The sequence below is a fragment of the Lytechinus pictus genome, chromosome 1 (genome assembly GCF_037042905.1).
Source record: "Lytechinus pictus isolate F3 Inbred chromosome 1, Lp3.0, whole genome shotgun sequence".
In the NCBI taxonomy this organism is placed as follows: Eukaryota; Metazoa; Echinodermata; class Echinoidea; order Temnopleuroida; family Toxopneustidae; genus Lytechinus; species Lytechinus pictus.
The window spans coordinates 1,595,278-1,619,534 of record NC_087245.1 but is presented as its reverse complement, the minus strand read 5'-3'; the positions used below and the strand labels follow the sequence as shown (position 1 = coordinate 1,619,534).

At 35.7% G+C, this 24,257-nt stretch overlaps 1 protein-coding gene across 1 annotated transcript; it reads right to left on the bottom strand.

Moving 5' to 3' along the window:
- Positions 1–1,683: 1,683 nt before the first annotated feature.
- Positions 1,684–24,007, bottom strand: LOC129255603 (MYND-type zinc finger-containing chromatin reader ZMYND8-like). The gene is made up of 17 exons (XM_054893950.2): positions 23,837–24,007; positions 22,948–22,991; positions 22,269–22,420; positions 21,113–21,262; positions 19,423–19,539; positions 18,999–19,091; positions 17,497–17,584; positions 16,684–16,739; positions 15,729–15,806; positions 14,756–14,815; positions 11,526–13,715; positions 10,904–11,060; positions 10,116–10,240; positions 7,075–7,224; positions 5,830–5,964; positions 5,171–5,413; positions 1,684–3,618 (listed from the first exon to the last, which is right to left on the bottom strand). The coding sequence occupies exons 1-17, from the start codon at positions 23,902–23,904 to the stop codon at positions 2,860–2,862; spliced, it is 4,665 nt and encodes a 1,554-aa protein (XP_054749925.2). The 5' UTR covers positions 23,905–24,007; the 3' UTR covers positions 1,684–2,859.
- Positions 24,008–24,257: the final 250 nt, after the last annotated feature.

Sequence of the window (24,257 nt, the reverse complement as noted above, 5' to 3'; positions counted from 1 at the left end):
TTATATTCCGTGTTAGATTTTTACTTTAACATGTTGATTATGGGTAATTTTGGGCGTAGAATCGACTGAACATAATTTAAAGCCGATATGACGTCACCTTGATACCAAATTTTGATTGGCTACTTAAAACCTGTCTGTGAAAAGACAGATTACGCTAAACAATGTGTAGTATATAAACTTTGTGTTATGTACTAGTTTAAGATTGACCAGAGTGAATGTTGGTTTATGCTTCTCGCATGCCTAAAAAGTGTGTATGAGATGTCAAAAATAATTTTATGGCATCAAAATTATCATTAATTAGATTTATATTAAAAACAACTTTAAAATCTGAAAAATATTAACCGTGCTTTATCAAGCTATGTTGACTTGTGTAAAACGCAGAGTATATAACACCACGAATGTATTACTATGAGGAGGGTTTTTGGCTGAAATTATTCTACAAGTAAGTTTTATCTCTGGAAGAGTTGTGGGTATAGCCCTCATTTGCGTTAGCAACCTTTATTTTATTTATATTATGCCCGGATTTTTTGTCATTTTCATGGAATGGAAGGGGAATCTTCCTCGCCTGCAAAAGCGAACGGCAATGTACACCCATACGGTGCGCTACGATGACTGCGCGGTATAAAAATTACCGTTTTTTAGCAGGTTTTGGGGGTGTTGTGTCAAGTAAAATCGGCTCTAACATGAAAACGGGCAAAAACGGGCAGCTAAATTTAGTATCGACTTAAAGCTTAGACATCGGAAAAAATGATGCTTATAGAATTTAGACGGAAATACACGGAAATCCAAACGTTTCTTATGTAAATGCAAAAAACAAGGATTTTCAGCCTATTTCGAGAAATAATCATCCTATAAACCTCCTGAAAGATGTCTTTTATCTACTTTGAACCCTTTCACACGAAAAAAGAATATATCAGGATTATGTGGGAGCCATTTCAGATTCCTACAAGAAAAACCTCCTGTGAAATAACCTGTTTTTCAACTAGGTTGTCATATACGCGACATTTCGCAATATGTCACATTTTACGATTTGAGGTATGAAATTAACAACCTTTATGCAAATTCCAGAATGAAATATTTTGCTGAAGTATTCTTCAAAGTGTTATCTTTCAGCTGGGCATGACAAAAATTAAAAATCTGAAATTGCCCAAAATGACTTTTGGCGCACTTTTGTTTCGCCCCGGCCCATTGTGCGCCGCCGCCGTCGGAAAAGCGGAGCCTATAGTCTCACTCTGCTATGCAGGTGAGACAAAAATCATCTACATCACTATTTTCTCTGAATGATGAAAACTATTCATATAGTTTTATCTAAACTTTAGTGTTCATAACCTTGTGGACAAATAGTCAATTATGCCACTGTTAATGTTTTATATAATTGTAAGAGGAAAAGGGGGAAAGGAAAGAAGAAAAAACAAGAGAAGAAAAAAGAGAGGAAGAAGGGGAAGGAAGAGACGAAAAAAGAGAGGAAGAGGGGGAAAGAAGAGAAGAAAAAAAAAGAGAGAGGAAGAGGGAGAAAACAGAAGAAAAAAAAGAGAGGAAGGGGAAAAGGAAGAGAAAAAGAAAAGAGAGAAGGAGGGGGAAACAAGAGAAGAAAAAGAGGAAGAAGGAGAAAGGACGAAAAGAAAAAAAAAGAGAGAGGAAGAGGGGGGGAAGGAAGAAGAGGAAGAGAGAATTTTCTTTAGGTGCAATTCAGCATTTTCATGCCAATACTTTGTTCGAGCAATGGTGGAAAACCTCCAAACATGGTAGTCCAAGATATGTCCAAATGAAATTGAAATCAGTGGAAATCGGCCTGGTTCATAACCGTTTGGAACCAGGCCTTGTTACACAGATTTCAAAGCAGCTAGGTATATGGCCACATCTTGGGTCCAATCAGACAAATTCCAACCAAATTTTGGTTGTGGATGATTGTCATCATGCTCCGCCAAAGAATGCTTAAAAAATGCTGAGATGCAAAGTTATCATTGCTTCGGTGCTATATGGGGGTAATCCGGCATGGTCAAACAGAAATTTGAAGGAAAAAAATAAAAATTTTCTAGATTTTGAAAAACTCTCAAAAGCTGAATTATGTGCCTAATTGAATTTCATACACAATTTAATAACAATGACATTCCTACAAACATAAACAAGATAGTGCCCTAATGGATATCTGGGCCCCATCTTACACAAAGAGTTATGACTGATCCAATCAATCTCAACTGTATGGAAATCCATCCTTACCATAATTTTTTCTACAGGAAATTTGCACAATCTTGTTAGTAACAAAGTGAATTACACTGAATCTTCAAGAGAACAATGAATGTATGAATATACATCATATCTAGAAATTATTTTGAACAAATCTGTGTTTTAGACGTTGATGTTGCTAGCCATCCATATTTGAGGTTGATCGGATCAATCGCAACTCTTTGTAAGACGAGGCCAAGATGTTATAAAGATGTTATAAAGTATATGACAAAAAACCCATATTGTTGGCTAATGTAAAATATAAAAATTAAATGTGACAAAAACATATGTTCACACTACATCATTAAGCTGAAACATTGACAAATTGAGAATTTCATTTTCAGCATCAATATAATAATGAATGTAGGAAATGACCCCTTTCATTCTTTATATGTGAAAAGGATGTTTGATTTTGCAATAATAAACTTTCCCATTTTATGCACACTCATTCGGATTAATGCTGTTTGTGAAGTCTTTTTTTTCCCTCAGTCATTTCAATGAGTTTCAAGTCATGACCCCTTTCTCATATTATCATTATGAACATAATAGCTGCCATTTTATGACGTCTGAAATGTGATAAGTAAGAAATTGAATATAACTCCACAACTTAGCTTGCGTCCCTACAAGGTGCATTTAAGAATTCTTGGTTGAAGTCACTTGCATTTTAATTCCAGGAGGAATATTTCCTCCAACTGGTTTACTATCAACAACTACAGGAGCAACAGACGGTACACTGATGGAGCTTACAGCAGTATTTGTGGCATTAGGTACAGTGATGACGATCTGCTTTGGACTTGGTGCTGAACCAGGAGCCAACCTTGGAACCGTTACAACACTTTTTTTCCCACCAACAGGCTGAATATTCTGTAAAACATTCTCACTCACAATCGCAGCAGGGGCAATTTGTCCCTGAGGTAACCCCCCAATCACATTATTGAGAATGATGGGCATATTGCCAGTTTGAAGAGGTTGTTGTGGCATCTGCGAGACTTTGACCGTCTTGCCATTGCCGCCTTGCTGTCCGGGTGTGACCTGTATGAAGAACTTGCTACCCTGCTGCACGGGCTGCCCAAGTGCTTGGACCAATGAAGACATGGGCAACTTGTTTGATCCCATCTGTAATTTGAAAGGCATGTTAGGAGTGCCATGATTTTGTATTCCACCGCTGATACCAGGATTGGCCTGCATGGTGAGGTTGGTAGTAGGGTATGCCATCTGTATCCCTGGTTTGCTAGTCCCAACATAAACTACATTAGGTTGCTTAGACAGATCATTCCTTGGACCAGGAATAAAATTCACAGGTTTCTGATGAGAGTTGATTACAACTTGCCCCGTAGAAGCATTCTGGCCGATGACTTGTGGCCCATTCTGTTGCACTGGTGGCATGTACATCTGTACAGAAAAGTAAAACATTGACTTAACAATACAGCAAATTTTAGCAAAGGTGTTAAATCATGATTTAACCCATTGTTTAATTATATATACACAACTGTGACAGAATTATCTAACAGGAGACACTTGGTTTATCCACTTTTGTTTCTCTGAATCTACATGTTTTAGACACTGGGGGCATTAAGTTTGAAACAGGGATTACAGTCATCATTAGACATGATAATGGCTGTATGCATGGGTTAATGAGCCACATAAATAAATAATAGCAATTGCTTCATGTTAGAGCAATAAAAAACAAGACGGACACCAAGCAAAGGCTTAATTAAATCTGTATGCATAGCATACAGGCACTTTCTGTTGCTTGTCATTTGCACTCATCTATAGATATAGAAAAAGATTGCTTGAAAGACATACTGATAGCAGACTCAAGGCATTTCTAGCTGCAAAAAAAGCAAAGTTTCTGCTGGAAATTATGCATAAAGGATTTTTTTTTCTCTTGGCTTGTTGTTGTAAGCATTTGCTGATGTTTTCATAGACGGGGTGCTCGGTAGATTGGTACAGGGGAACCTTTTATTTAAATTTAATGAAATTCTCCCTTATTCACAACTGAAACCTATTTTTTAGGGGGGGGGGGGCTTGTTAGATTTTTCTTTACAAACCACCACCCCCTCGTTCCCAGGCCACTGGGCATATTTATCAAATTAATTGTTAAATGTTTGAATAAAATGAAGTGAATTGATGAGGGAATCAATACATTTCTGTTGTGATCCTTGACCTTTTAATATTCACAAGCTGCAATGGACTTGTCAATCTTGCTCATCTTTTGAGACTTCATTTGCTTGTAAGTCTGTGCAGTGCACATGGTTCAAAATTTACTTAAAATTTTGTAATTGGGTGTTGGACTAACAAATTTGACAATAACATGATTTTAGGTTCAAACAATCTTTCAATCTATTTTATGAATAGGTGATTATTCTTTATTCTATGATTATTGATTAATTTCATGCTTGTTATGATATAAATATCATCGCCAACATATTTCACTGAAAAATACTAAAATACAAGAAGTAAATAAATAATAATACATAAGGAATTAAATCAAGAAATCATGGAATAATAAGAAAAAAATATCATCCTTATCACTTTCTTATATTCAATGAGAATTTTGAAAAAAAGTACATGTATATACCTAGACAAGAAAATGAAATTCAGGAGCTTTACTGAGCTTTAAAAAGACTGCAATTTTGATGACTGAATTTAGAAAGCTCAAAATATTGGCTGCCATTTTCACGATCACGCTAAAAATCAGCACAAACCCTGTCCGAAACATTTTCTATATAATCCCATTCTTCAACATTTAAAAAAAAAACAGGATTTTCCACAATTATGCTATTTATGCAACAAAAATAAGTTTTTGTGGACAACAGGTATACCAATATTTATTGCAAATGCGCAAACCACTGACAATCATCAAACTTTGTTTGGCGGGAGATATAAAAAGGAGGTACATGGGTCTGTACCAGAGATATATTAGTAGGAATACAAAACTTACCACCTTAGAGGGTGTCTGTGTGATTATCTTTGATGCAGGATTGACTTGCTGGGTTCCCATTGGAGAGGTCATGGATGCCATCTTCACATTTTGATGAGATGCGACACTTCCTGGTGGCAGTGTCCACGAGCGATTGGGAATGTACTGGCCAGGATTGGGCTTCCTCAAGGCATTAAGGTTACTGTTAGTATTGCTTGTAGGAAGTGTATATTTTTTCTTCCGCGCAACCATAGTTGGATAATCCTGCAGAGAGCATATTGTTTGTTGATTAAAAGAATGGTAAATGTATTTTATTTTCTTCTGTTCCTATAATTGCAAGCTTGACATCATTTGATTTCCTTTGCAGTCCCCTGCATAGGCTACCTTTTCTCACCTGTGACCTTGCCCTGTGTATTTTCATGTCATTTCACAAAGGGATAGGATCTTTTTGTTGTGACTGGGTCTATCAATTTCTTACTCTTTCTACAGATCTTCCTTTTCTTGATATCACTGAATTTGATGCCCTTTCTCTGAAAAGAATGTTTATATCGTTACTGCAACACATGTGTTTCCTGACTGGTGAACCACCCAAGCCCCCTTTTTTATGTTTATTCATACATGTGGATGATGCACATTCCACAATGACGCCCCACCCCCCGGGGGATAAAGATGATTTATACCTCTGGGTCAGGTTCCCATGTTGGGTCATCGTCGCTTTCTTCACCACCAAAACCATACTCTTTCAGCCAGGCCTGTTCTTCCTCTCTTGCCCTCTTCTTCTTCTTTTTCTTCTTTCGATAGGGGTCATAGGGATCCTGAATAAAATCAAATGAATGAATGAAGATATATGCTTACGACCGCTATTATTTCATGTTCATAGGAGCTAGAATTAACAGAGCTCTGGTGAGCATTTCATAAAAAGACTTGTCAGACGTTTTATGCGACAAGTCCTGTTTTATCTGACAATGACCATGGGAACTGTGCCAATCCAAATCAAGGGAAATTTTCAGACCTGACAAATTGTCAGACAAAAAATGTTGATGAAATACTCCCCAGGTGTGCATTTAATAAACCAACGTCATCAGATTTCACTCAGTTTTCATTATAAAATATTTCAATATATTCAGGTAATGAAAAAAAATCAAGAAAAAACAAGCTTCATTTTAACCCTAATAAGACATTTTTCGTGATAAATTCGCTGCACAAATTTTTTTGACCGCATCGCTGACTATTTGCTTTCAAGTCTCGCGCCACTTTTGAGACCAAATTGTGATCCCCGGGTACGCGGTTCTAAAATTACGCACCATTTTGTAAGTGCATGCAGACCAAAAATTGCTCAAAAACGTGAATTTGTGTACAAATCCAATGCAAACAGTATTTTTATCCAAAATTAAAAAATGTATCATTATTTTTTCTTTTACTAATTAAAATCAATTGATTTCATCTTGTTTATGGTCAAAACAAAGTCCCCAACAATTTCCATTGAAAAAACAATAAAAAACAAAAAGTAAAAAAACAAAGAAATGCATAAGAAATTTAGAAAACAATGAAATACATAAGAAAATAAATGTGATGTTGAAATCTTTTTAAAGTACATTTGATCAGATTCCTATAAAGAGTGTGAACCAAAAATTAGCATTTTAGGGGCATTATTTAGTTAATTGATTTTATGCATAAATTAGCATAATTAATTTGCAATAACATTTTTCGCAGAATTTGATCTTAGTTTTATAGATTATGCCATGGGTAACGCGCATGCTTATTTTCGTCGCGATCGATGACCAAGATCATAAGGGGGGCTCTTCTTACATGTAGGCATCAAAATAGCCCAGTCTATTCAGGGTTAAATCACACATCTCATAGCATCTTAATTGATTCAAATAAGTCGAACGCTCATGAGAAAAACTCTCAGGAATTGAACTTACCACAGCTGCAGAAGGGGCAAATGGGAAATTCCCAGATTTCTGCTGACACTTCTTCTCATGCTTTTGCCAATGACGCTCCTGACAATTATAACTACAATAGCTAGTGTTCCAGCAGCAGAAGTAATTAGCTTCCTGACGGCAACTTGCACACTGCAAAAGAAATAGGAAATGGTGCAATATAAAAAAGACTATTATTACTCTGAGCAACCATGAAGATCTGATTTCCTTTCATTTGAATATATATGTATGTATATCTTTCCTACATATTTTTTTCCATAACTGGAGCACAATTTATTTCACTGTCAATTAATATCAGCCTTCTTTTTTTTTGGGGTGGGGGGTGGACTTGGTGACCTTCAATCGTCATTGCCCTATTGAAAAACACAGTTCACCCGAATGACATGAGGTGTGTCATCAAGTAAATACAAGAATAACGAGTTCATAATATTCTACAGCATCATGCACAGCATGTGTAGTAATGGGTAATTTGAAACCTTCTGAAAATACATAGGGGAAGGTGGGGTAAGTTGAGCATAGGGGCAAGTTGAGCATTGGGGCAAGTTGAGCCACCATCCACAGGCCAATAATGAATGAGTCAGACATTGTTGCGGTGTCATGTATTGATGACCCATTGCATCACCCCTGACCCCACCACATTGTTTTTAACAATGAAACAAAATGTACTTTTTAGAGGGAAAAATACAAATTTCAGCCAAAAAAGTAAAAAAGGGTATGAAATAGATAAGTGCTGTCTACACACACACATCTTTAGATATGATAAAGACATACATGTTAGAACAACATTGTTAGTCCAGGTATGGATCTTCACTCTTGTCATAGTCTTTTACATGATGGATGCATAAGAAATGTGTGGATGCGAAATTATCGCATTAAGTTGGGACTGGGGTAAGTTGAGCCAACAAACATGGGGCAAGCTGAGCCATGGTAATTCTTATGGTAATGTATTTAAAAAACAAACAAACCATAAAAAGTCAGCGATATGCAGGCAGAAAGGAGCAAATTTACATGACTGTTCTTTTCCTTAAATACCCTTTTTACACACGCTAAAATTTCCTTAACCCCGTACTATAGGTGGGGCTAAATTGCCTTTTAGCCCCACCTATAGTACGGGGTTAAGCTTAGCCCACTTTCTTTTTACACAGCATTTTTGCAAAGTGGGCTAACCCCACCTTTAGTACGGGATTATTTGGCCCTGCAAAAAAGCAGGGTTATCCCAGCAATTGCGGTGCTAAGAGCGATAGTACGGGGTTAAGGAAATTGTAGCGTGTGTAAAAAGGTACGAGTGAAGTACTTGTACTACGAATGATCGACAAAAACCACTAGTCCGGGGTTAGCGAGTTTCGTGTGTGAAAAGCAAGCATTCCTTATCCGGGGTTAGCAATCACAATTTGGCATGTGTAAAAAGGAAAAAAAATAGTACGGGGTTAAGGATAGTACGGGGTTAGCGATAGTCCGGGGCTAAGAAAATCCTGTGTAAAAAGGGTATTAGAGGATGTTAGTATTTATAGAACATTAGCAAGTGAAAAAACTTTAAATAAAAAATTGACATGCTGGTTCTTCCGCATACATTTTGTACATAGTTTTTGTGGCTCAACTTACCCCAGAAAGGGGCTCAACTTACCCCACAGATGGGGCAAGTTGAGCCATTTGACATCGCTTTTTTCAAAGGTGGCAATGACTCTCATTGTGGGGGTAGAAAGTTAAATATAAGTGAAAAATATTTCAGAAGAATATTAAATTTCATGGCAAGGTACTTATTTTTACAAAATTATTAATCATATCAATTCTAACATGCAAAAAGCAAAAAGTGTCACAACTTACCCGCCTTCCCCTATACAGTGCGTCCCACAAAAAACAAAACCGAGATTTAGCGATGATTTATCATAACTTAATCACAGATACAATAGACAAATGACCTACCATTTTAAAGCTTATAATCTCCTCTTTCATCTGGAATTAATAAGATTATTTCTCATTCACGCATGAGTGAGCAAAAACAATTTGAAAAGGGGATAACAAAAAGCCACTTGGCGTGCCAAGGTTTTAAAAAGAAAACCACATTTTTAAAAAGTTCAATATCTGCTCTTTAATTTGATACCTCAATTACAGAAAATGGTCAAGAAATAAGAAAGTTCTGGTTATTTGAAATAAGGCTTGAATTTCAATAATTTCATAAAATTAAGAGGTTTTACAGGCTAGCGTTCAAACTCACTCGACACTCCGTTTTGTTGACGATCAGCCATGCATTAAGTCTTTTGTTACCATGCGATAGCTTCTGCGGGAAACCGGTGAAAACACGTTTATTTAATGAAATTATGGAAATACAAGCATTGTTTCGAGGGATCATAACTTTTTTACTACTTGACCATTTTCTGTGATTTAGGTATCAAAGAAAAGAGAAGATATTGAACTTTTTAGTCATGTGATTTTCTTTTTGAAATTCAGATACCCCCCGCCAAATGAGTTTTTGGCATCCTTTCTTCGAATTGTTTTTGCTCAATCATGCGTGAATGAGGAATAATCTAAGTAATACCAGATGAAAGAGGAGATTCTAAGCTTTACATTGGTAGGTCATTTGTCTATTTTATTTATGATTAAGTTATGATAAATCATCGCTAAATCTCGGTTTCGTTTTTTCTGGGACACACTGTATAGCAAAGCCACTCTCAATATCACTCAACAAAAGGGAAAAAGACCGTCAATGTTCTAGAGCTGTCAAACTATGAAAATCTGAACATTAAGAATTTCTTGAGCTTTGGTTAATAAAACTGATATATTGTTCCTGTCAGTATTGCATTTTTGGTGTGATTTACATTTCTCTAGAGAGGTCCTAAGAAGACTGTTATTTTCCATTAAAATTGAACAACCTCCCATCATTATTTACTCACATGCTTGTATAATAAAAAATTGTCTTAGAACCACCGACAAGAATTTCAAGGGTAGCAAGGCTGGTTAAGGTGGGAACCCAAAACAAATGCCTTCTCGGCTGATGCAAGGGCTGCTCTCTATCTATGTCTTACCCATTGCTTTCCCTTGGTGTCAAAGATAGCATCTCTCCTCTGTAGGTCAAACTTTCTCTTCACCTTATTCAGCTTGCAATCTTTACTGTATTCCATCACTTGGCGGATCTCTGCTGCAGCTAGATCTATGAGTAAAAAAAGATAATCAAGGTGACTGTAGTGCTGCAAAAGTTAAGATTTTTTAGTGATTATTTTTTTGCGTTCTGCCCAGAAAGGTAATTTTGTGTGTAAATAAATCACTGAAAGGCTATTTTTTCATTTGTTAAAAAACTTTCTGATGGACTCTGATGAAATTTATATTAAAAAGTAGTATAAAAATGCTTTCCTCTGTCTTGCATTGTTTTTTTAATTTCATATGTATTTCCTTATTTTTCGACTTAAAAAACAAGAATTTTGATGAAATTGTCAGCGATACTTTTCTATTTACTTATAACATACGATTCATTCAATTCTAGTTAGGAAAAGTAAAAAGAATTATCTAGTTATGAATAGTGGTTGGAAACAGAATTTGCTAGGGATTTGGGGTTTCACATCCACTTTTACAAACTGTTGCACACAGAGATATAACCAAATTGGGCTCAAAAGACATTTTTTGCACCATTGCACTGAAATTCAACTGGAAGGGGGTGGCATAATTATGTTAGATAACTCAATAATGTAAAAAGCTCACACAATGTTTTAGGATTTTTTTCTTTCAACAGCTTGCAAAATTAGATTTGAAGCCAAATTCTGGAAGGTCACTTGATTATTGCAACAATTCTTTTAAAAAAACCTCAATTTGTACTTACTATTACAATGCATCATCTCCTTCTCTTGAAGTTCTTGCTTTGCTTTGAGTGAAATCACTTCTTTCTTAAGATCAAGGACCAGCTTCTTGATGTCATCACTAACATCCTCAAGACTAGAATCAAGCTCTTTAAAAGACTTCACTGCATCATCAACAACCTACAATAACAAGAGATGACGTAGATCAAATAACATTAGAACGCCTCATTTTTGTTTCAAATTGGCATCTGGCTAATGTATCACTGTAGTATCACTGCACAGTACTCTGAGAAGTGTTTTTTTAAGGGGCCTAGGTTTTCATATCACTTAGTATTGGCCTTCAAATATCACCTGCCACAGCTTCAATTAGAAAAAGAGACATAAATACTTCGGTTGGGGCTGAATATGGAGCAGGAAAGTCATGGATAGGGTATTGGGTTTAATAATGCCATGGCAGCAATAACTATCACTGAAGCATATCTATGTGGCTCATAATACATCAATGTTAAATTGGTTTAGTCAACTTGCACATGCATAGATTTGTATACAATGAATAACTACCTGTTCATATATCTTTGAAACAAGTTGCAATTTACATAATTACAAACGTGTGGCTGACCTACATTTAATGAGATTTATCTTTACCTTGGCAATTAACATTTTGTAGTCTGGATCTATTTCCACAGGTTTTGGAGTTCCATCCATTAACTGTTTAGAACTCTTTGACAGTTCTGCAACTTTCTTGTCTCCCACTGCTGGTATCTTCTTGGCTTCTTGACTGCTTTCTTTGTCCTTTGCTTCTTCTTGTTTAGCTTCAGGCTCGGTTGATTCACTAGAAGATATATCCTGACTGACTTTGGATTGTATCCCTTCTGGTTTCTTTTCCTTCTGGTCATTAGTGTCTGCAGGAGTAACGTCTGTATCCCTTGTTATCTTCGTTTCACCATCTGTTTTATTGCATTTTCTTGTGGCATCTTCTTTCTTCTCTTGATCGCCTGACTCATCATTTCCTTCATCAATGAGTAATACTCCATCTGAGGAATCCCCATCATAATCATCATCTTCACCAGCATCATCTTCATCATCATCTTCAACATCATCATCAATAGAAGCTTTGTCATCCATGACTTGGGTTGGCATTGCCTGAGCTGGCATGTCTTTCAACTTTCCATCTGATTGAGACTCATCATTCTCTATAACCTTAGAAGACTCTGCCAAAGTCTGATCATTTGTCTTCTCTTTCTCATTGCTTTCATCACCCCTCAATCCTCTGGAATTGATTTCCTCACTATCACTGACAACTTCTGTCTCCATAGCAAGGCTATCCTTTTCAGATATCACAGGACTGTCCACGCCCGTTTCAAGTGTCTTGACTACCTCTTTAAAAACCTTATGATAATCTTTGAGCTTCTGATTGACTTTACTTTCTGTCAAATTTTCTCCTGCATACTCATCAGTTGCATCATCCATGGTGCTTGTGTCATTGGAATGGCTTGCAGCCTGAAAGGACCCTTTCTCTGCTTCCTCTTCCTCATCATCAACCTCACTCTCCATTGTTTCATCTCCTGTCATATCAGCATCATCCAAACCATCCTCTTCGTCTCTGCCTCCTTCATCTCCCAGCTCTTCCATATCTTCATCAATGCCTAGGGATGCCTTACAGGTGTCGATGGTCTTGCTCAGGTTAAGAAGGAAGGTGTCCTTTCTAGGCGTTGACTGATTAGATTTCACCTCTTCTTTAGGGATGCTTGAACTTGCTTCAGATGAATTCACATTGGACTCTAGATCATCAAGTTTAGGAAGGCGGCTGGGCAAGATACTAAAGTTGTCACCATCTTTGGCGACAGGTTTCTTTGAAACTGGAGAATCAATGGTCTCGACAGTGTGTGTACCTTCTTCTTTTGTGACATCCCTGGGACAAGTTTTAAGTTTATCAGGATCTTCGGTATCTGGTTCTACAGTACCTTGTCCTGTTCTTCCTGGTGATAGGTTGCTATCCTTGTTTGAAGACATCCTTGGCATCTTCTCAGGCTGTTGAGAAGGAGACTCAGAGACTTTCCTTTTTCTGTCAGTATCGATGGATTGTCCCTCATCGTCATTATGGTATCCCTTGCCTGCTGTATCAGAAAGTTCACCCTCGTCCTCCTTCACTCTTGACTGAGTCACATTTTCATTAGAATCATCATTATGCTCCTTTTGAAAGGCCTTCCCTGTTTCTTGGTCTGCTTTTCCCTCCTCATTTTGCATTGCCAGGAATTCCCTAGAAGCATAGCTATGCTCCAAATCAACATGGTATGGAGACTGTGATGAGTCTCCTGTTACATCAAGCTCATTGCCATCCAGACTAGATGCTGGAGAGGAGTCTGTCTTCATCTCTGTCAATGCATCTGTTTTCCCATATGTCTTATCATCCTCCACACTAGAGGCAACAGAAATATCCATTTTGTCATCTGTCTTTTCCTCTTCCTCCTTCTTAGACGCCTCTTCACCATTTTCAACAGCCTTCGCCTTCAATTCAGCATTCTTTCCTGCATCAGTCAGGCTCTTGACTTTTCCATCGGGCATGACTGCCAGAGAGCTAGTTGTGTAGCGCTTGTTGGGATCATATGGAGTCAGGTGAGGGGCATACTTGAAGGGGTGACCTTGCTTTTCCTCCAGTTTCTTGATATGAATCTCTGCCTCCTTGATGGCAGCATTAAGTCCTGTTAGTCTCTTCTTTGAGGCTGGGAAGGGGATCTTGGTAGAGTATTGGAAGCAGTTGTGAGCTGGGATCATGGCTCTATCGTGCTGTCCAAAGAATCTAGCTTCAATGAGACCATCCTCTTCCTTCATTGCCTGCATTTAAAAACAAAAACACACAGATATGATCAGTGGCCAGATGATAGGAATACTGGGGTTGATTAAGAAAGCTTAAAGGGGTGATCCAGGCTGGAGATATTTATATCTCAATAAATAGAGTAACATTCACAATGCAAAATGCTGAAAATTTGATTAAAATCGGATAACAAATAAGTTTATATTGAATTTTAAAGATTTGCATTATTCTGGTGAAATAGTTCTAGGCATGTCTTTAAAATATTCATTAGGTGGGCTGATGATGTCATATCCCCACTTGTTCTTTTGTATTTATTATTTTAAATTAAGTTAATTCAAATTTTTCTACCAAGAACTAAAACAATTGGATTAAACAACTGATTAAGTGCATTAGTTATTTACTGCCGCAACTTATTTTATCATAATGAAGACACATCATTTACACATGTATGACAAACTTAAACATTTATGATTTCATGTAATAACATAAGAAAAAGGAAATGAATTTTCATGTAGATGTGCATATAACTGTTTTCACAAAATATTGCTAAATTTTAAAATCCAATAACTTCGTTATTTGTTATCCAATTTTGATGAAATTTTCAGCATTTTGCTCTGTGAATTTTTTTCAGCCCGGACCATCCCTTTAAGTATTTTGGACGGTTACAGTGAATTAAATAACTTTGAATGTTTAATCAAATGTTTTGGTACAAAATTAGAATATACTTTTCAGAACTAAAATGATTCTATTTCAATGCAACATAGGCAGTTCACAGTGCTAATCCTTGCCAACAGGACATGCAATCTACTTGATCAAGTTCTGACAACTATCCTCAGAATGATTCTTTGGCCACATGTTTCTAAGAGATGAAAGTTAAAAATAGGAAACTTTAACTTTGGACAGACAAAAGACAAAGGATAAGTGTGCTGAAGCTGAGAGCACAATTGACAAAATGTCACATTGTTTATTATTCATTGTATTTATTATTATTTCAATGATTGGGAGGGGGTTGAGAATGGCTGAAAATATGTAAATAATAAATCAAACACATTATACTAACCTTAGCAGGCCAGAAAGGAAAACCATGCAGCTTGGCCCATATCAGTGGATGAGGCTTGGTCTGAAATATCAAAGCAAACTTAATAAGTCATTAATCAATTTCAAAAGTTTGAATTCACAATTTTAGAAATGAATAATAAATATTTAATGAATAATTTTTGTTTGACAGATGCAAAAATAAAGGGTTAATATTTTACACCTCTCAACACATATCATGAAAGCAGGTGCAGCTATAAACTCTAAATTCACAGACGACAAAGAAAACTGGTATGCATTTAGCTGAAAAAGATATTGTGAAGGACTATAAAAAATGACAATCTTTTTGAAAATGCTCAACAGATAATGAAGCTAACAATTATGATATAGTAACATATTGTAGATTAAACATGTGCTGTGGCCTTAGAAGAGGTTCTCCAATATGCAAACAAAAACCACAGAAAGAAAATTAATTCTTAATGGAAAAGTTTCCAAGATGGGTGGGGGAATTTCTTTTAGAATAAGTTGTTTTTGTGATAAATTCTGAATGCATATTTTCCCAAGATGTCACAATTATTTAGCTGTCACATCTCGCACAGATTGAGACCTTTTTCATGATGATTGTGTCTACCACTCCATAGCTAATTTTGTTGATGCTTGTTACAGAAAAAAGGCTTAGCATGTAAATCACGTGTTTTGTAAAGAATATTGTTAAATATTTCCCCCTTAGTTTCCCTTCAGATCAAAGAATTGAACATAATGCTGAATTACATAATCAATAACAAAATCTGGAGAAAATAATGAAATACATAGGAAAATAAAAAAATGTAGAAATGCATTGAAATTTGGATATCACAAATCCCATTAATCAAATTCATCAATCATATGCTGCAGGAGTATTTCATGAAAATAAGAAAATTAGAAATATTGGAAATCATTTTTGATGTGCATATTCACATAATCTGCATACAATGAGCCAAAAAGACATGGATACTTACACAAATTTCAGAGAACCACTGAGGTTGTTTACAAACAGCACCTAGGTAACAGTCTGGACATAACTCAACCTCAGCCATCTAAAATAATTTTTAAAAAATTAATTAATTTTCTAACAAGGTGAACAACATGGGATAAGATTTATAAAGATGTGGAGGAACAATCTAAAAATGTAAATATCTGAAATTATTCAGCAAATGACAAAAAATGCTAAAAAAAGGTTCCTCCTAAATCAAAATGTTACAAATTTTCACTGAAAATATTTTGAGCATAGTCATTTTGTAAAAGTATTCTTACACTTATTCAGCAATGAGTGTAAAACTGAAGTTCATCCATTTTGTCATTCATGCAGGGGCACAAATTTAAGGAAACATTGTCATTTATGAAACTTCGCAATAGGCATTCTCATGCAAGCTTTTTATTAACCAGGCGCCAGGCACAATTTTGTTCCTGGTCAAAAGGGTTTTGCGTCTGGTTCCTCCGAACACTAGTATACCAGGGTGCCCGGTACACTATAGCCTATAATCTAGGCGGAGGATGCAGTTATTGTCTTTGCTGTTATGCCAAACATAAGCAATACGTCTGATGTGGCGAAGACTACGAATTCTACAAATTTGTTGTCTTTGCCAGATCAGAAATATCGCTCGCCTAGATTACAGGCAAGGTACACTACGACAAAATGCACATAAATAAATATACCAGAACACAGAATATTACAAAATATTTTTTAAAAGGGATCTGTTGAAATTTGAAAAGTGACAACTTTGTCTTGATTTACAGCGCTCACTCCTACCTAAGCTAATGGATGACTTCGATTCCTACATAGAAGTTAGTAAAGTATAGGAACACTTTGACTAAGCAATTTTGCTATAAAACTACATATATTTCACTTGAACAGTTACACCATTTTGATCTAGGGGAAATCTTACTTTAACAAGGATGCACTGCTTAACCTACCTCTGTTTCACAAGCCTTTAAAAAGGACTTTGCAGCATTGCTGTACCTATTTCCACCTGCCAAAATAAAACATAAAAAATAAAATATATTCATACAAGTTGTTCAAAAGTCAAGACGCTTACTCTCATTTCTAGTACTAAAACACAATAAAAGTACATATTATTTCAAAACATTACCAACAAAATGCGTTTTAATCTATTATTATTTAAATAACAAACTACTTTGTTTCAAAATTAATGTCATAACTGCAAGGTGTACACAATCTAATATTTGTTTTACAATAATGCTAAATAATAAGGTGAGAATATGAGATTGAGAACTGTGTTTGTACATGCCGAATGCCCCTCCCCCCAAAAAAAATGAATAAATAAATAAATAAAAAGAAAAAAATCAATAAATCCTTTTTGTTGCAACATAGAGACCAATTTGTTACTGCTCTAGGGAGACAAGAGGTTTCAATCAGCAAAGTGTCCTTTTGTACATGCTTTAGATACAAGTCATAATAGAAAGAAACTGAAAAGATAGCTTTGGCAGACATAGTCTACTTTATAGATAGCTTTCATGTAAAATGCTATGCATCATGTCCTTAAATGCACTTTTTTTTAATTTCATGACATTAGTACCATTAACAACAGCTCTGATGGAAAATCTGCCCTTTTATAAGCAAACCTATAAACACAGTATCAACCTAAGCTTACCCCAAATTCAAATCCTCATACTATCATTCCCCGAGACAAATGTCACCCTAACCCGCAAAATATATGAGAAATAAAGACATAGCAAATTGATAACTTCTTATCACACCAAACTTACTTCCAAAATACACAAATGCATTGTGTACAATCCATTTGGCATCAGCAAGGAATGACTCTGTGGAGCCATAAGATCTACTCTGCACATTCTGAATAGGATAGTGTATGAAAAGAAATAATGGTATTACTCATATGTCCAAGTTTTATGAACTAGATCAATAAACATTCAAAGTTACAAGGGTAATTCAACAAATACGCCAAACATGGCCAAAGTTTATTGAACCCAAAATGACCTTTGACCTTGGTCTTGTGTTCTAGAACTCGGGCAGGATGTTCAGTAATACTTCACTACCCTTTGTCCAAGTTTCATGAACTAGGTCAATATACTTTCTAAGTTATGATTACATTTTAAACACTAAACCTTAGGTCAAGATTCCGATGTTGGTTCCGCCAACATGGTCTAAGTCCATTGACCCTAAATGACCTTTGACCTTGGTAATGTGACCTGAAACCAAAGCAAGATGTTCAGTAATACTTGATTACCCGTATGTCCAAGTTTCATGAACTAGGTCCATAATCCATATACTTTCAAAGTTATGATGTAATTAAAAAAACTTGACCTTCGATTAAGATTTCAATGATGATGCCACCGCTGTCAGAAAAGCGGCGCCTATGTAGGCGAGATAAAAATGATATGAATACTGCACATGTACAATGGTTATACTGCAAGGATAAGACAGCATCAAGTGAGTGGTTTGCATTCTTGTTCATGAGATTGATACTGATATCTCCAAAGAAATACTTTTACACCTGCTGAACTATTCACAAAAATCTGGGGAAAGTTCATGAAATCAAACAATACTTCTCAATGATTATTTTACTATGAACCAATCAGATGCAAGGATTAGCTTACAACAGATAGTCAGTGGAAAAAAAAAACAATTACATAAAATGCTCTGCTTATTGTGGAAAGTGTAATTTTCCAGTAACAAATTCTGTATGAATAAGTTACTGTTTTCCTGATGAAAAGGAGTGTTGGTGATATTAATTCATTGCTATTTAGAAGCGGAGAAATCAATAACAAAACATAAAAAAGATCCTTTTCTTTTGGAAACACTTACAGTACACTGTAAGAGAACAAATGAACAGATTATGTGTAATATACTCTAATAGATGTAATGAAAGGAGAATATGCAAAATCATCAAGGTCATTGATTCACTAAAGAATTAAAAGCACAGGGCACCTTTGGAATAGTTCAAGCATGCCCGAGGCTTAGCTGAGGGTATTTGGACCATTTCAAAGCTAACAACTGTGGGTAATTACATGTATATGAATGCACATGAAATAAATATGTGTTTTACAGGTTTTATAAGAAAGTGATATGGATCTTTATCATTTGATAAACCATCCTCATCTCAAGTCAAATTTTGACCGGTCACTAGAACTAGTCATTAGTACCGGCCGTCATTAGCAAATTTGCCTTTGGATAAAAACAAAAGACTGGTCACATGATATATGTCAACCAATCATTTCAATAGATCTATGTCACCATTCTTTAATACCTTTTCCATCAGAGATAGGTCCATGGGATGGAAGATAAACTGTCTGTAATCTCGAAACTCTCGAAGGTCATCAATTGGTGTGAAGAGCAGAGACTAGGGGCAAAATACACAATTTCAAGGTATAATAACGAGTCAAGTTATTCTCAATATTCAGAAACGAATCTCATTTCATTTTTTTCATAACTGTGAGCTAAAAGCTTTTAAGCCTAAAGAAATATATCATAGACCATAAATAAAAATTCTGACTTCTTGATTAATCTTCACACAACAATTTGAATTAAGGCAATCATCCTCACAGCCGTAAAAAAGGCACTTTCTGACATCAGTTAGTATGTATGGCAACATGTATTTAGTTTTGTTACTTGGATTGAAACAACAAGCACAAAGAAAGTAGGGGAGTCTTCAAACACAAGCAAAAACTTACATTTGTGTATCGTTTCATCTTTCCGATTGCTGTACGTAGAACCTTTGCCAGTTTATCAAGAGAAAGCGAAGCCATAGCATTGGATTGTGTCTCTGTACATTCTGCATCTGTGATATTCTGATATTAAACATTGTATTGACATGATAAGAGCAAATATTAGTTCACTGTAAAGAACAAAACATTTTGCTTTGAATATATTACACACAACACAAACAACTATCCCCAAATGCACTTCCATGCACTGATCCCTATAAAAATCATTAAAAAAAAAAAATTATAACTCATGTACCAAAATCAGAACTGACTCAGATTTTTCATGAAGTTTTATTTTACATACAAATTGTTTAGATAAGGAAAGTTAGATGTTCTTTCGAAAACATTCCTAGAGATACTATATAATGACCTGCTTTTTACAGAGCTCATAAAACACATGCAATGCTACGTCTGTATCAATGTTAACATGTTTATTTTCAACTTGGAGTATTATAATAAAATATGACCAGCCATCCCCACACCAACAAAAGTTGCCAAAAATGAATTTTGAGATATATTCATTACGCTTGAAAAAGCATATCCTAAGCTTTGAAATTATATATATTTAAAAAAAACAAGGTTTGAAGTTCTGAGTCACTCAAGCATATGTGCACACTGTGTCATCGTGGTGAAACTTTGAAGCTGTCCGCAAAAATGGTTTAAAAAGAAACTGCTTTATCTCGTCTTTTATTAAACTGTACAAATTTAAATTTTGACAGTATGCAAAAGACGAATAACTCTTTCATATGAGGTAGTTTTAAATTTCTTACTTTTTGAAGACCAAATTTATATTTTGGCTACTTAGAGAGAACCGTTAATGGCAGCTTATTATTGGTTTGGGGGTGGATGGTCTCAAATGGAACTTGATGTAGTACATGGTGATGCTCATGGATGTATACTTTTCTCCTGGCCTTGTGCACAAACGGCGCAACATAGCTCAAGAGACACACTGACATTTGCAGCATTCGAATATGACAAGACATAACTCAAGTTAAGAACATGCAATGTACAGTGTATGCATCAAATTAGCAATAAAAAGATGTGTTGGTTCTTGGTGACAAAAGCAACCACTAGAAATAATATTCTAAAATTACTTTTTGTAAGTTTGATTCATTAATAGCTATCTGCAAATGGTGCTGAGCATTGCTTGGTCATGACTTAACATGCCTTTACTGCGATTATGACCTATTAAATTCCCCTTGACTTCAGTCATAGAGTTCCGGAGTGTGACGTCATCAATTCTCACTTTTTGCATTTCAGCAGTTTTGATACCATACTTTGGAAGAGCATGATAAAATACCTCCACGACCCAAATTTGAAAGGAATCAGTCCTTGGGGCTCCAAGAATACATAATCACGACCTCATGAATACATAATCAGTCCCATTGAAACCAACGTATTATTGGCCTCGTTCCTTACATTTAGAACCAGGCCAATAATACATTGACTTCAATGGGGCTAATTATGTATCCATGAGGTCACATCTAAGGCCCCCATGGACCGATTCCCACCAAATTTTGGTAGTGGGTGCCCTGCCGAGATATGGCATAAAAAAAGCTAAAATGCAAAAAAGTTTTTTGTGACATCATCACTTTGGTTCTCTATTAGGAGTGGATGGGTAAGAGATGTGATTTCTCCATTTGTATAAAGTTCTTACCTCACATTCCAGACACACCCAGTCTGGTTGAGGACAGGGAACGTTGGCGCAGGTGTCATGGTAGACCCTCGGACAGACATTACAGTACAAGAATTTACCATCATACCTCTGGTTGTGGCAAATCCAGCAGTAGAAGTCATTGTGTGGATGCTGAAAGTAATTGGTGAGAGTCATGTTAAAGATGGATAAGGCTAACTTCTACACAGCAAGTAAGCTATACTGCCCACCATTAATCATCATTGCTTTGGGTAACATATCTTCTGGTTCAGTTTGTAGCCTATGCAACTTAAGACCCATCATTCTGGCATTTTTGCAGATAACTCAACCTATTGGCATAAGAAAAACACTGAACAGAGTTTTTATAGGGGTAAGGGTGAAAATTTGAAGCACAAAACATGGCAAACTCTTCCAAATGAACTCTGAGATCACCCTGATCTACTTACTTTCTATGATAGTTTAATGCATGCATATAAAATGAGCATAAAGGAAACTATGTTGCCTTGCTTTTTGACATTTGACCTGTCCAATTGTGTAATGACATTGAAAGTATTGATCAATATCAGTATAGGGAGTGGTATGATTTAAATAGTTCAAAGATACCTATTAAGAAGTCAATTTAACAGATCATGTCAAGTCCAAATTATAAGTGATGCAGATAATGAAAAGACACCATTGAAGAGTAAGCATTGTCATAATAATTGTGAATAAGTGTAAACAGCTTCTTATTGAAACAAGAACAAGGAATTGCAGATTACTGTAAGAGCCTCCGAGAATAGACAAAAAGTAAAAAAATAATGACCAAATCAAATTATGGAAAAAAAAAAGAAACAACATGAAAACAAAGAAAGGGGGAGAGAATGCAATGGTGGAGAAAGAAAATTAAATTATTGCAGGAGAGACAGGGAATGAGAGTAAAAGAAGAACTTGTCTTAAAGAAAGACAATTGAAATGAAAAAGAGAATACTGAAAGGACAAGGAAAAAATAATGAATACAGAGAACAGAAAATAAAATAAAAGGATATCATCAACAAGACATCACTGGAGAACAGAGTCATAATAGTTCAAAGTAATGTATGATCATCCACTTCATGAGGGACATCCTCTATAGGAAAATCATATTCTCTATAGTTTTGTAAATAGAAAGTTCCCTACTTACTAGATTCTTGATAACCTTAGGAACAGGAACCTTGTTTTTTGACCGCATAAAGTCAGCTGCCAGCTTTGTTACAGATTGTGCAGAATTTGCTGCAGTATTCAGTGATGCAGGAAGTTTCTTTTTCTTTTTCTTTTTCATCTCTCTTTGTTTATCTAAAGGGAAACACATATAGAAGCCTGGTCAGTAAAGAGCATTTTATTTGTCAATGACACTTGTCAAGAGAAGTCAGTATAGTCAAACACACCAATCATTTACCCTGTTACCCAGTTTGATTTTGTCAGAACCAGTATACCACAGAAAATACTTGAGAAATCGAAATTGGTTTCACTTCTCACATTTCTTTCCACATGACAATGAATTTCAAAGCTTACAAATTAAAATGATAGAAAAAAAAACAATTCGCATGCCAAATTTCTAAGTTTTCTTGCTTGTATTCATGACCCTCCAATTAAGCAAATATTACTTAATCAAACCGTCAGTAGGCTGCCATATTTGACCCCTCATACCAAGATTGTGCAATAACTTAGCACCATCTCGGGGGGGGGGGGGGGGGTAAATGAATAAGACAGCTTAAACAGAAATGGTGTAGTAATGTAAGAGGCAGATACACAGAAGCAAGAAAATTGAGATATCTTGCACTCAATTAAAATATATAGTAGTTGTTAATGATTCCTGTTACCCTTTTCTTTGACTGTCTCTTCCTCAGCTGCCTTTCTTTTGGCTCTGTAAAAAAAATAATAAAAGTAGATTATTCTAGACTGTACAACAAACGATGCAGGCCTTGGAATTTATCTGGATTTGTATAAAGCATTATCAGGCACATTTCTTCAGTAAAGCACAAAATGGGGGGGGGGCACAACAAATTTTAAAGGCCAATTATCATAAGCCCCTTCCCCTCCTCCCCTACTCATCATCATCATTAATATCATCACCATCATAATTATCTAATAACCATCATCATCACCATTATCATCCTCATCAACATCTTCAGGCTCATCAGAAACATCATCATCATTGACCATATATAGCATAATTTTTAATCATTGTTTTTAATCTTTGTTACCATCATTTTCAGAATCATGAGTTTATTCTTATTTACATGTTATTTAAAGTCTCAGCTACCCCCCATGAATTTCCAAATCTACTAATGTGATCAACCTGTGTTGTTGTGCTGTATGTCACTTCATAAATTACATAAAAAGCCCTAAACATGCAGCTTTGAGTTCAACTATAAAATACCATATCAAACATTACATGGTTTGTTGTTTAGTTCTATTCACAAATTACAATACATGTCTATAAAAAAATATTATTTACTGTCTTCCTTCTTCCTTTTGAGTAATAAAGATCCAAACTTTTCATTCCTTCTACAGATTTGAAACTACACATTTACATTTTTATCTGTCCAAGACCCTGTTTATTAAAGGGCCTTCAATATTTCATCAGCTATACTAAATCCACATTAACATGGAGGAAAAGTATCAGTCTTTTGTATACATGTATTTTTGTAAGAAAATAAGAAGCTAAACCTAAATAATATTAATAATGAAATTATCAATTATTCCTACCCTGCATTGGCCCGATGTGTCCGTCGAAGTGCAATTGGTACAATCTGACCAGCATCACTGAAATCCATTTTGTCCAAAAACACTGTTTTATTCTCCCTACTGTTCAAGTTTTCAACTGTTACCACATGCCTCCTGGGTAATACTTGACCAATGAGAACACCGAAAGGAGAAATACCCTAGAATAAAATAAGAAAATTTTTATCTCAAATTTCCATTAAATATCCAATTTTAAGAGAATGAACCCTGAAAAAAAAAATAATGAGTGTAACTAAGAGAGAAAAGGAAAGGTGTAAAGTGACAGCAGATGGAGCAATGGGAGTATTTTCCAAAACTTTATCAGCAATCATTCACTTCCTGCCAGCTGTCAAGAGGGACGAGGAGTACTGTCTGGTCTGGTATGACAGACACAAATCCCATATAT